General features: G+C 44.1%; 1 protein-coding gene across 4 annotated transcripts in view; it reads left to right on the forward strand.

The window, feature by feature from the left end:
* FKBP2 (FKBP prolyl isomerase 2) overlaps positions 1–9,049 on the forward strand; it is a 38,103-nt gene extending 29,054 nt beyond the window's left edge. For all 4 annotated transcript variants that reach the window (XM_073554598.1, XM_073554597.1, XM_073554600.1 and 1 more), the window contains exons 4-6: positions 6,483–6,529; positions 6,620–6,655; positions 8,894–9,049. In XM_073554598.1, coding sequence (XP_073410699.1) covers positions 6,483–6,529; positions 6,620–6,655; positions 8,894–8,955 — 145 coding nt within the window. In that variant the 3' untranslated portion in view covers positions 8,956–9,049. The remainder of the gene's footprint in view (positions 1–6,482; positions 6,530–6,619; positions 6,656–8,893) is intronic.
* Positions 9,050–14,272: the final 5,223 nt, after the last annotated feature.

Here is a 14,272-nt window from a genome sequence, read left to right on the forward strand (position 1 = left end):
CCGAATACACCAAGGCTGTGGAGTCGGAATCGGAGCCCATTTTGGTGGAGTCGGTGTCATGGAAATTGAGGAGTCAGAGGTTTGGCTTACTGACTCCACAGCCCTGGAATGCACAATATGTGAACTTGGCCTTGGGTTATCTTTAACAATACATAGTCCATTCGATTGTGAGGGAAGGATCCTACCGCTCCACAATATTCTGGCTAGTCATATTCCCTATTGATGGAGTAGCTAATAAATGTTGGGTCGGTGGAATCCAAACAGATCGCTGGAGTGAGCGAGAGCCTATAACGCCGATGAAAAGCCTGACCGCTGTGTGCACAGAGCCCAGGAGTGACTGGAGGACTTGAGTTGGATAGAACACAGTGTTTCCTATCTTTTTTTTTTTTCTTACTCATTTATGAGCTAAATCCAGAAAAGTCTTTTAAAATAAAATTGCCTTTGACCCTGAGAAGGATGAGAATGTGATTGACTGCCAGGAAGAGCAGTCGGAGGGTGGAAGGGGATGACATGTGGGTGAAATAAATTAGCCCTGTGTAGCTGGAATATAAGACTGCACTCGGAGGAAGGAAAAATGAAGACTCGGCCCGGTGTACAGTATCTCCGCCATGGAGCGGAGACATCCCATACTGTAAGTAATGTCTGATATATAATGGCTGTCACCAATACATCTGTGACAAGTGGCTTGGCACGCCGCGCTCAGTGCCTGGTGATGGGGTGTACAGACGGCAGGTGCACCTCGTTCCCGCTGACATTAGTCTGTTTTTAATGCTAATGAAGCCGCTGACGAATGATAATAACATCTCCATTATGTCGGGGTCTGACTCTATCATTAGAACTGAGAACGTGCCGCCATCCGTCCGTGCGCCCCTGTATGTGGTCTGACTTTGTTTTGCGGTCTCTTATCCTCACGTTCCGGCGTTTAAAAGCCGCTGAGCATTTGTAAGAATCGCCATGTTCGTTCGTCAGACATTTTCCACCAGGAACATTCTCAATTCTTAAAATACATGAGGAAACTCTGTTTAAAAAAAAAAAAAAATCTGTTGAATACAACCCCAGGCTAACTTTGTGGGGTTTTTTTTTCTTTTCTCCACTTTAACAACAAAAGTGGAGAAAAAACCCCCCACAAAGTTAGCCTGGGGTTGTATATAACAGATTTTTTTTTAAAACAGCGTTTTCTCATGTATTTTAAGAATTGATAAAGTTTGAAAAAACACTCAGAAAATGACCAAATATAAGATCGTGCTAGCAAAAAGATTCTTCAGGTTTCCAAAACTCCAGGAAAGAGGAGAGTTTTTGGTTTTAGAAATGGATGACTGCTGGAGAACAGGTGAAGGGAGAGCGAACCCTTGGGGCTCGTGCACACTGATTACATCGGACCACTGGTTTTCACAGATGTCACTCATACCCATGATATTTAGCAGGGCTGCGGAGTCGGTAAGCCAAACCTCTGACTCCGACCCCTCAATTTCCATGACTCCGACTCCACCAAAATGGCCTCCGATTCCACCGCCCTGATATTCGGCGGGGCTGTGCATTATTTTTTTTCTGTACCACCAAAACTGATGCAAGTCATTGGACTGTTTTTCTCGGATGTAAAGAAAATTATCTGGTGCACCTACCCTTAGGCAGGAGTTTTTGGAGTAGAAACTAAATGAAAAGTCTCCAAATCTCAAAAAAAACTTTGCGTTTCTGCTCCGAAAATTCAGCAAAAAATGAGTCCGTGTTTACATGACTTTCCGGTAGTATCTGTGCACATATCGGCATCGGATTGCAGCAGAAGTCGGCAGAATTGTGCATGCAGCTCTAGGCCATAATAGGCTGAAAGGCTTGATTCACACATGCAGTTTTTTTATTTATTTTTTTAATTCCCCCCCCCCCCAAAAAAAAAAAGAAGTTTTCTTTCTGCTTTGTATCCTACAGCTCTTTTTCCAAGGCTGAGTTTGCGCCATGAATTGGATCAAACTCTTCTGCTTGAATATTAATGGACCGCACTCTGATGGCAGCCATGTCTTGTATGCTTGAAACCTGGACATGTGAATTAGACCTTACTCCGGATCCTCAGGGAATATTTAAACATTTGCTGTTACGACTATGTGCACATAGATTTTGGAGCAAAAACTGAACGGAAGCTCTCCAAATCCGCCTTCAAATGTGTAAGGATCTGTCAAAAACTTGCAATTTCCGCTCCAAAAATTCAGCAAAAAGATGCCATGTGGACATTGTGTCAAACCCTCGCTTTTTGCTGTGGCTTTCCATGTGCCTGCATCATTTTTACAGTTTAGTTTACATATTTTGTGTATAAAAACTGCAGCGGCATTGGAAACCATGTATCTTTCTTTTCTTTTTTTTTTTTTTTTTATGTGGCTTTAACTGCATCATTGCCGGAATGTCTGGCTATGCACTTACACCCAGTTCCCGTAAAAAAATAAATATATAATTATGTATGTAGATGTAAAATACTATATATATATATATATTACACACACTTTGCTGTAGAGCCCAAAAAAATCTGCAGATAAATCTACATGTATTGCAGGTTCTATAATATTTTATTAACTCAACACCTAATATTTTTTCAGGGATAACCTGAAACATGTTTCTCTACTCCGAGGAGGAGACATAAAAAGACCTTGGATAGATAAATTCCAACAATGATGGATGCAAGGCCACCGACGACTCTTCCCCGGCCCCCCCTATGAAGCATTTGATGTATGGTTTGGGAGTCTCGGACTCCGGCGCTTCTTTGCATTTAGAGATACTTTCCAATCTGCATCTAGAAAACCGCACCTGGGCCTGATTTGAGAAGTTTTTTTTCTCTTCACTTTTCATTCATTTTTGGTCTGTGTCCATTTTCACCATTAGTGCGGCATTATTTTTGCATGCAAAAACAAAAAAAAAAAAATCACAAATCTTTCTGGTAAAAACGAGGCAGTACTATGAAATACATCCATGTGAAAAATACTGGGAAAAAAAAATGCACTTGCAGTACGCAGGTTTTTCCTGCCATCACAACGTGTGAACGTACCCATAGCCCTCGGCGTGGGGTCTCGCCCTAATAAAGAAAATGGGCGTCTGCAATACCAGATGCTGCCTATACACAAGAGTGGCATCGTTTTTGGAAATTAAAAATACCCTTTTTTTTTTTTTTTTTTTTTTTTGCTAACCCTAGATCTGTTTTTTTATTTAAATGGGATCCACTCTTAGTAGTCTTTACCACGAATAATTTGATAGTTTTCCGTATCAAGAAGGTAACAGAACGATCGGTGGAAAAATAGATTGCATCATTAAATAATAGTTCCGTCTGCGTCCCACGCTGAACTATCAGCCTCTCTTACTGGTGCAATACAATTGCTAGATAGTGAACATAAAAGGTATTGAAAATTCTTAAAAATTCTCTGATACCACTGTACAAAGAAACATTTTAAATAGAGGAATTATTATAAGCTGCATTCTTTTTTTCCGCCTGCAGGGAGCCCTCTTGTCATCCCTTGCTTGGTGATCTGAATGGGGCTTTGTTTCTGGCGACATGACGGAGGCAGAAATGTGCTCCCGATTCTGGGGGTACACGATGGATCGGTGGGGGTTCACATATACCATTCGCTCTAACGTTCTGTCCCTGTAACCTTTAGCAGTCGTCTGATGTCAGTGCCACAGCAGCACCACATTGTATAAATGCCCTTTAACCACCATGTGGATTTGCTATACTTGATCTTTGTTCGTCCTTAATTTTAATTTTTTTTTTTTTTTTTTATTGTGTGTGTTATAGGAAGCTGCTCTAGAAATAATAAATCCGGCAGCTGATTAATATGTATTATCTATTGTGGCAGACGAGAAGCAATGTGCCTTAATTTACCCGTGCTCCTGTCTCCTCGCTATGGGAGGTGGGCAGATCCCAAATCCTATTTAATTAGCACCCGTCTCCTCTCCCATTTATCTGGCTTCCAGTTCTCCGTGCCCTCTGTTATAAGCCGGCTAATTTATGGCTGTGCGCTCTGCGTCCCCCCTGCCTGTGCAGTCTGGTCCCCCTGGCAGTGATCTGCGCTGACACGGACTCGCTCATAGAAGCCGAGGCGAAGGCATTAAATTCCCCCTCTCATTTGATGGGCAGATGATGGATTCCTCATTTTGCCGTTATTCCCTCCATAAATATGGCCCTCACTTTATTTTTCATTAATCCGTGCTGCCCACAGCCATCAGCAGCCGTTTATCAAGAACGGGTTTAGGAGGAGCTAAATTTCTTTAAAAAAAAATAAAAAGTTTAATTGCATAAAAAAAAAAAAATGAATGTTTAGGATTTTAAAGACTTTGACATGGGAAAAAATAACGAGTTTTAGGGATTAGTTTTTACCATTAGTCCTCACCTACATGTTCTAAATCCGTTTTTCTCTGTAAAGCACGCACCCAGTTTACAAAGCTCTTCACATACAGGGGTTGGATAAAATAATGGAAACACCTGGAAACATCAACAAAAGTTAGTTTAATATGGTGTAGGTCCACCTTTTGCGGCGATTACAGCCTCAATTCTCCGAGGTATGGATTCATACAAGGTGTGAATTGTTTCCAAAGGAATTGTAGCCCATTCTTCAGGTAAAACACCCTCCAGTTCTTTGAGCGACGATGGCGGCGGAAATTGACGTCTAACTTGAATCTCTAAAATCAACCATAAATGCTCAATAATGTGGAGGTCTGGGGATTGTGGGGGCCAGATGAGATGCTCAACTTCATTACAATGTTCCTCGTGCCATGCTTTAATGATTCTAGCTGTATGAATTGGTGCATTATCATCCTGAAAGATGGAGCTCCCCTCCGGGAACAGTGCTTGAACCATAGGATGCACTTGGTCGCCCAAAATGCCTAAATAATATCGCGGCTGTTAATTCTTCCATGAAGGGATATCATTGGCCCGGCGGATCTCCATGAAATAGCACCCCAGATCATCACAGAACCTCCGCCATGTTGTACGGTTGGGAGAAGGCAGTCTAGATGGAATGCTTCTTTCGGCTGTCTCCAAACGTACACTCGGCCGGAGGTCGGAAATAGGGTAAACGATGATTCGTATGAGAAATATCAAATGTTTCCACTACTCGAGGGACCGATTCTGGAGGTTTCTACACCACTCTAAACGCTTGGGAACATTTGTCATTGAGAGCAGCGGTTTTCTAATTGCAGCTCTTCCGTGGAATCCGGATTTGTGCAGCTCCCGACGAACAGTTTTCGTGGAAACTGGGTTCTGTAGGTGTTCATTGAGCTCAGCAGTGATTTTCGGAGCCGTGGTCTTGCGATCCTCTCTGACAATTCGCTTTAGAATCCGACGGTCTCTCTGTCAACTTCGACTTTCGGCCGGACCTGTGCTTTGCTGCGGACGTTTTTCCTTCTCTTTCAAACGCAGTCATTACTTTGCAGACAGTACCTCTTGACACGCCAAGCATTCGGGCGCTTTCTGTTACACTAGCGCCTGCCATACGAGCACCAACAATTTGGCCTCTTTGAAAATCCGAGAGGTCTGCCATTGGTATCAGGTTCTCATCAATGTTCTTACAATTCTGCAAAACAAACAGTTAATTTACATACACATAACACAAATAATCAACTACAAAACATTACCACATGTCACGGTTTGCATGTTTATAACATGTTCGAAGATTATGATGCCAAAACGTTAGGTGTTTCCATTATTTTGTCCAACCCCTGTAGCTGTCCTTTTATGTTTTGTGAATAAAAAGTCATTAATGGAAGAAAAAAACAACTGCAACACTGGTCAAAACTGCTGAAAAACTGATCCAAAACCAAAATAAAAATTGTCCAAGTTTCATCTAACTTATGAGAAAACATACTGACATCTGAATAAGGCATTGGTTATTAAATTGCTTTAAGTTTCAATATGAAATCTTCCCTTTTAGACCCCCCCCCCCCTTCATATGCAATTTGCAGCCCGGTCCAAGTGTCAGATTTTTCTCTTTAGTGACTTTCCCTCCCTGTAATACAGGCTGGGTGTGAGAGCTGTGTATATCCTGGCTGCTGCTGCTGCCGTTACTCCCCATGTGGTTCTCTCCTTGTCGATAACCTGTTTTCTGTGCCCTTCCATGGATCCTTTCTCCTTCTGTACACTACAGATCTGTGTACAGCCCCCTTCCCATCACTCCTGCTCTCATTAATGGCGCAGTAAGACAGCCGTATAAGTCAGACCAAGATCGGATCGCAATGCACGGACTGGATGGCGACTCCTGACCCAAGAGTGACAGCTGCATAGAAATGATTGAAGCTGCCATGCTCGGGAGAGACGCCGGCCAGTCCGTGCAACAGATCCCGGTCCAATTTATATGGCCGCCTGACTGCACCCTAACTGAGAGTCTGACCATTAAATCTTTTGATCTAACTTACCAGTTTGTCCATTTGCTTTACTTAGTCTGGTGGCATAACTTTTTTTTTTTTCTTTATTAAGAGACAAATAAAGTGCTTGTCACCTTTTTATTTTCCAGAATGTGTGAGGGTGAGAAAAGGAAGCTGGTTATTCCTTCAGAATTGGGTAAGGATCACATCTCCAGGGCAGCGGACGGATGGATATTGCTCGTTTTACAATGAGAATAAAATGTACATTTTTTTTTTGTTTTCTTAGGATATGGCGATAGGGGAGCACCCCCAAAAATTCCAGGTAAGATGCGCCCCACTTTTACATGTTACAGTATTTGTATTTCACAGGTCCTTAAAGGGAAGCTATCGTCGGAAATTTATATTCAGTTTTTGTGTTTAAATGCATTTTTTGTAAGTGTTTTTTTTTTTTCCCATATCACATGCTGTAATAAAAATCAAACTCTTACAGTTTTTATACCAGCCAACAACTTTTTTGTTTGTTTTTTTTTAAACTTTAACTTCCTGTTGTTTCACAAAATCCACATGCACATTAGTCACAATGAACAGACACTGACTTTTTATTTTGTATTGAAGCATCTAAAAGCAAAAGTAATTATGAAGGGAGGGGGAGAAGGTCGGCTGTGACATCGCCTATTGTGATTGGTGGATCCTGTGTTATGAGTCTGATATAGCCCCAGCGGCCAATGTGACAAATGAAAGATTACTAATTTTGCTATATATACTGATTTTATGGAAAATAAAATGGGCAAATTTTTAAAAAAATAAATAAAGACATGAAAAGCAACTTGATTTAAACTATCAGTAAGTTTCTGATGATAACTTCCCCTTTTAAGCTGACCTTAAATGTTCGTTTGCAGACCACTATCTCTTCGGACACAACTATGCACATACGGGCATTTGGCTCGGCCGAGTGTTCGTGGGTAGTTAACTGGGAGGGATAAGAAAGCAACATCTACCGAGAAAATAAATGGATAGAAAAGGTCCTGAAAGTCATACTACCTGGTCTTTGTCATCCCAGACATCATCTGTTGGGAGCCCCCCATATACATAATAAAGTTGACCAGTCCTACTGATATCCCTGGATTCGGGTGATTTTCATCTAATGTGTATGGGGGTCTTCAGCACTTAATCTCTTGGGTATATTTAACAGTGTTGCCCTTTTTTTTCTTTTCTTTTTTTTTTTTTAAACCAGATTTGGTATAATCACTGCAAATAAGCCACAAAACAGCACACGTGAATGCGCCCTATGCCCTACCTTGCTAAACAATATCATTTTGGACAGACTTGAAACTTTAAACGGAATCTGTTCAAAGAATAGTCTGGCAATACCTTTACATGGCCAGACCGTTCCCCTATTACTGATAAATCAGCTTTTGAATTGATATGTAAATGAGACTGAAGAGCTATGGTAGATCTGACTCTTCCGTCACTCCAGCTCTACTCCCTCCCCCCCGACGCCTCCTCCCGCTTCTTTGCCTGTAGTCACACAGCCAGCGTGGAGGCATTGTAGGGCAGGGAACAGATCTGGAGTGACAGAGGCTTCAGCTCTACCATAGCTCTTCAGTCTCATTTGCAGATCAATTCAAATGCTGATTTCTCCATAATGGAGGAACGGAACGGCCATGTAAAGATATTGCTGGACTTGTCTTTGAAAGAGCTACATGGGAATGTAAGTTGGTGGGGAGAATCCTGCTGACTGATTTTCCTTTTGTGATGTAACGCAAATAGTCCTAAAGATTAACTTTTGGACTGTGTTTGACCTGCTTTCCAGTGGCAGTGCTATTGTAATGCGTGCTCAGCCTTACTTGTTACAAGCTGCTGGGTTCTTATACATGGTGTGTAGTGATATTGTCCACACACATTTAATGCAGTCAAGGACCAATCACAGCGATATTGAATAACCAAAGGATCAATAAGAGGGGTTAATCTTCAGTCAGATAAGGGAACGTTAAAATAAACCACACAGTGTTATTCACGGATCTCTTGGGGATCAATTCGCCAATGAAAGTGTTTTTTTCCAGTCCTGCGTGGGCATGTGACTGGTGCAGTGTATGAAGGGTGCTTGCTATCTGCCTACTTCAGTAGGTAAGATTGCCCTCTAGTCACCATTTATTGAAAGAAAAGGGGTTTGGCTTAGTCATTAACAGTCAGCTGGCCCCATTAATGCACTGGTACTATATCGCTATATCGGCACAGGGCCGGTAGTGAGGTGTCCAGGACCAGAAATGAAGTGACAAATGGAGGAACCAGCCTGATGAAGGGGCCTCTGTGCTCCAAATGCTGGCAAATACAATTTTTTTTTAGATGCCCCAATGCCGAAGCTTTTCCACCACCCTACATTCACCACTACAGGAGTAAAAATATAGAGAAAAGGAAGTGTTACAATAAAAAAAATGTGAAAACTGACCAATTCCTGGCTAAGCTGTAGACTAGAAGCAGGTATTTTGTTGTTTTGAGGGCGTGCCAAGTACTGCTGCTGAATAAGAGAATGGCTCTAATGTCTGTCATTCTGTTCCAGGAGGAGCCACTCTGATCTTCGAAGTGGAACTGATAAAGATCGAAAGGAGATCGGATTTGTAGACGGGGATACGGGACAAGCTTGTTTCTATATTTGGGGTCCGTTTTGTGACGGAAAGTGGCGTCTCACAAAATGCTCAATAAACACAAACACACAGTTTTGGCCTCGTTATTTCTTCGTGTTTCAGGTCAGGATTAGTGATGAGTGAGCGTGTTCTGATATTGTGTTATTTGAGCATGCTCGGGTGTTTTCCAAGTATCTTCAGCGTGCTTGATTAATATGCTTGTGTTCCTGCGGCTGCATGTTTTGTGGCTGTTAGTCGCAACACATGAGGATTGCCTGTTTGTTAGACAGCCGCAACATATGTGGGGATTGCTAACCGCAACGAAACATGCAGCTGTGTGGACTCTTAACAAATTAATCGAGCACGCCCAAGCTACTCTGATAACACCTGAGCACGCCCAAGCTACTCTGATAAACACCCGAGCACGCTCGCTCATCACTAGTCAGGATCAAAAAAAAAAAAAACTTATGGGTTTAATGTGCCTCACACCTAACCTTGGAGGAGTTTACAAAGATTAAAGGAATGTTCCACTTCCAACTGTTTTTTTTTTTTTTTTTTTTTTTTTTTTTAACAAAAACCACTGAGCTTTAGCCACTCATCCCTGGTTTATCGCTGAGTCTCGGTATCTGTAGCGGTGACATAACGAGCATATCGACAGCGCTGAGGCCAATTATTCAGTTCCGTGGCTCTTGCCGTCAAATGGGGTAGAGCCACTAAGCCCAACAATTGGGTGCAGTCGATGTCATGTGACGTGATGGCTGCAGACAGGCACCAAGGGTGCTAGACCTGGGGAGGGCAAGAAAAGCTAGTTTGTGTTTTTAAAAGTGCAAATGGGGAAGAGTGATTTTCTGAAACCGGAAAACAGATTTAAAGGGCCTTGTGAAGCTCTGAGGTTGTGGGTTGTAATAATCACCTAGGCAGGTTAACAATGGTGGGAATAATACATATAGTACAGACCCATCCATGGTTCTCCATGTGTCTTTGTGGGGTCAGTGATGGGCAGAGAAGCAGACTTGTATTCCACCAGATGGGCTGCTGTTCCTGAAGAGTGTCTCTTTGCAGAGGGAGCCAGAGACTTTATATCCACAGCTTCCTTTTTCGGACATTCTTCCACAGGATTGGATGAAGATGGGGAGTTGATCCTTCATTGCTTAATTATTCAAATAACCTGCATATTTATCCTAAGTTGTGTAGATCAGTGGTCCCCAACCTTTTTTGCACCAGGGACTGGCTTCAAGTAAGACCATTCTTCCATGGCATGGCAGGGCGTGGATGGAGGTGACAGGGGCGGGGCTTTGGACATAAGGGGGCGGGGCTATGGACGCGGTTGTAGTTTAGCAGTGTAAACTTATCATTTAATTATAACTTTTATAATGTGACTCAACTCACCATAGGTTTTGAATGAGTGGGAGCACCGGGCTACTTCTACTGATGACCGTCACTGCTAATGATGATTGGAACCTACAAGGAAATGGAGCATTGAGCACTTAAGAAAAATTGTACTGGAGTACTGTACATGCTGATTATTTTCTAATCATCAGAAAATGTATGTGTGGCGCCCCCCGTCCTGTCCAGCTCTGTGTGGCTTCCCCTGTCCCATCCTTGTATACATGGCTCTGCTCCCACTCTCCCATCCTGTATACATGGCTCTGCTCCCACTCTCCCATCCTGTATACATGGCTCTGCTCCCACTCTCCCATCCTGTATACATGGCTCTGCTCCCACTCTCCCATCCTGTATACATGGCTCTGCTCCCACTCTCCCATCCTGTATACATGGCTCTGCTCCCACCCTCCCATCCTGTATACATGGCTCCGCTCTCACTCTCCCATCCTGTATACATGGCTCCGCTCCCACTCTCCCTCCCTTGTATATTTGGCTCCGCTCCCACTCTCCCTCCCATGTATTTATGGCTCCGCTCCCACTCCCCCTCCCCCTCCCATGTATTTATGGCTCTGCTCCCACTCTCCCTTGCATTTATGGCTGCTCTCCCACTCTCCCTTCCTTGTATTTATGGCTCCGCTCCCACTCTCCCTTCCCATGTATTTATGGATCCGCTCCCACTTTCCCATGTATTTATGGCTCCGCTCCCACTCTCCCTCCCTTGTATATATGGCTCCGCTCCCACTCTCCCTCCCTTGTATATATGGCTCCGCTCCCACTCTCCCTCTCTTGTAAATATGGCTCTGCTCCCACTCTCCCTCCCTTGTAAATATGGCTCCGCTCCCACTCTCCCTCCCTTGTATATATGACTGCTCCCACTCTCCCTCCCTTGTATATATGGCTCCGCTCGGATCCCCCATCCTCCCCCATCATACTTACCCTCACATCGCTGAACTTCCCTCCCTACATCTCGCGGCGCTTCAGCTCCTGTGCGGAGCGGTCACGTGCTACCGCTCATTAAGGTCTATGAATATGGATGCCACGCCTATGAGAGATGAGTGGTTGTCCATATTCATGACCTTAAATGAGCGGTACACTTGACCGCTTAGCGATGGATAAAGCCGACAGGGACCGCTAGGTGCGTATCAGCTGCTGCACCGCCGCCGACTCCCCTTGTGTCCGCGGACCGGCAAGGGCACTGCAACGGCCTGATGCTGGGCCGCGGACCGGCGGTTGGGGACCCCTGGTGTAGATTAATAAACTGCAGTGTGCGGATGCAATATGTATTCAGCAGGCATTCGCAAATTAACATACAACTATCGTCAACGTAGTCTCGTATGAAACAATGGCTCAATTGAAGCCTCTAAAGGGGGCTTCACACATAGCGATATCGCTAGCAACCTCGCTAAAGTGTCACCGATTTTGTGACGCAGCAGCGATATTGCTAGCGTTATCGCTATATGTGACACCTCCAACCGGCTCCCCCGTTGGCTATCGCTGATCGCGCGAGAATGTCCTGCGCCGTTTCTCGTCGGCCGCTTCCTACTGGCGCCGACGAGCGACGCGTGGACGAGGGCGGGAGGATGTCTTCATTGCTGTGTCTGACAGGTGAGTAATGACTGCCGACTGCTGCTACATCACTGGTGAGATCTGCCTGTTTAGCAGCTCACTAGCGACCATTTAGCGATGCACCAGCGATCCTGACCGGGTCGTATCGTGGTCGGGATCGCTGGTGCATCGCTAAATGTGACGGGACACTAAAGAGTAATGGAATGATTGCTTTACCTGATTACCATTCTCCTGTCTGGCCTTAAGGCCCCGAGATCGCGGTGTGTGATGGGGATCAGCGACCGGCCCCCCTGCTGGTTATTGCTGATTTTGCAGCATCGGCCAGGGCCGTTTTTCGATCGCTGGTCTACCACTGGCCAGCGCGCATCGCTGCATGTGGCAGCGAGAGATCAGCGATGCTGTATGGTGGTTTCTAATGTAAACATCGGGTATCCAGGAACCACGGCTCCTGGATACCAGACGTTTACATTAGGAAACCAGCGTCGCTGGGGCTGTCTAACGATGACCCAGCGATCCCGTCATGTCGGATCGTTGGTGGGATCGCTGGGACATCGTTATGTGTAACGGGGGCTTTAGGCAAACATAAGAACCAGCCTGCATGTCTTCCTCTGCTTACTGTCATTGAATGGAATCATTGATTCCTGAGGTTGAACTGACGAACAAGCAAATCTCTAAGATGACGGAACAATAAGATTGATGTAACCGGTGCTCCATGATGGAAAGCCTGCATCCCTTACAGCCGTGGACTATGCTCTATGTGAGTTGGTCCAGTAGTCTTTAGCTCAAGGCCAGCTCCTCACAGGCTTGGTTTATGGCCTTCACGACCAATTTTATCTAAGGATCCTAAGAGCTATAGCTTCTTGTTGACAATGCCACGACATCTCCGATAATTTCAAATTCTTATTACCACCATTTTTGAGCTACATTTAAGTTGAATTATGGCCATTCGGTTGAGCTAGTTTTTGGCAACACTTATCTACCAGCTGCGTACGGCGGCTGATGAAAACTGATGGGAACAAAAAAAAAATAATTTCCTTTTTTTTATGCTGGAAAAAACAATCCTACACGGGGGGGGGAGACTTGTTATTGATCTCAGCAGCTGGGACCACAGTCACTAAGAAAACCATTGGCAACACATTACGACGTAAAATCCTGCAGTGCCCGCAAGGTCCCCCTGCTCAAGAAAGCACATGTGCAGGCCCGTCTGAAGTTTGCCAATAAACACCTGGATGATTTTGTGAGTGATTGGGAGAAGGTGCTGTGGTCAGATGAGACAAAAATTAAGGTCTTTGGCATTAACGCAACTCTCCGTGTTTGGAGGAAGAGAAATGCTGCTTATGACCGAAAGAACACCATCCCCACTGTCAAGCATGGAGGTGGAAACATGTTTTGGGGGTGTTTCTCTGTTAAGGGTACAGGACTACTTCACCTCATCAATGGGAGAATGGATGGAGCCATGTACCGTAAAATCCTGAGCGACAACCTCCTTCCCTCCACCAGGACATTAAAAATGGGTTGTGGCTGGGTCTTCCAGCAAGACAATGACCGCATGCTCATATAAGGAGGTGTGGAAACTAGGAGGGGTTGATCTTACTAATTAGATTCATTTTAAAGCCTATCCTACAGATAAGTGTGTTCACCAGATTCATGTGTTTTACAATATCATTTTTTTGTGCTTGGTAAGGCGAGGGTCCTGGCTTAGACATCAAAATTTGTCTAAAATAAGAAAACCAAGAAGTGGTATGAAAAGTTAGTCCCAGCAAATCTATCAGAGACATGAATGTGGTGCAACTAGTTCTAAAGTGTCTCAATTTAAAGGGAATCTGATAGCTGTTCTGACCCTCATTTCCCAGGGGCAGTTTTAATAAGACCACATTATCAGCTCAATTTTTGCAGAGATAAAAAAAAAATAGATCACTAACATAATGAGGATGATTTACTAAGGCTAGTGCATAAATGTATTCTTTTTAACATGGTCGACTACGACCTTGATAAAAGAACACTGCCGACAATCAGCTCAGACAGAACACAAGAGTGAGTCCATCTGCTTCACTAAAGTCAATGGTGATGTCGGTCGATATGCCCAGATCCTGTTTTCCAGGGCCTCAGGTCTTTGTAGATCGTTTTACGCTTTACAAATTGGACACTGGACAATGCGGTTCTAAAATTACACTAGTGTAAAAACAATATATACACTGAGTCATACAGACATGCCTGTTTGATGTACTTTAGTGAACTTTTCACTTTTATGATCCTAAAAGCACTAATAATGCGCCGTCTAGTCAACGCTTGAGTAACCGTATCACCCTTTATGGTTGCAATGCATCATTTTCGGCATGTCTCCTGGGCACCGTCACCAGGCA

This window comes from Dendrobates tinctorius, unplaced genomic scaffold (genome assembly GCF_039654945.1).
Source record: "Dendrobates tinctorius isolate UK_male_01 unplaced genomic scaffold, ASM3965494v1 ptg000211l, whole genome shotgun sequence".
NCBI classification, from domain to species: domain Eukaryota; kingdom Metazoa; phylum Chordata; class Amphibia; order Anura; family Dendrobatidae; genus Dendrobates; species Dendrobates tinctorius.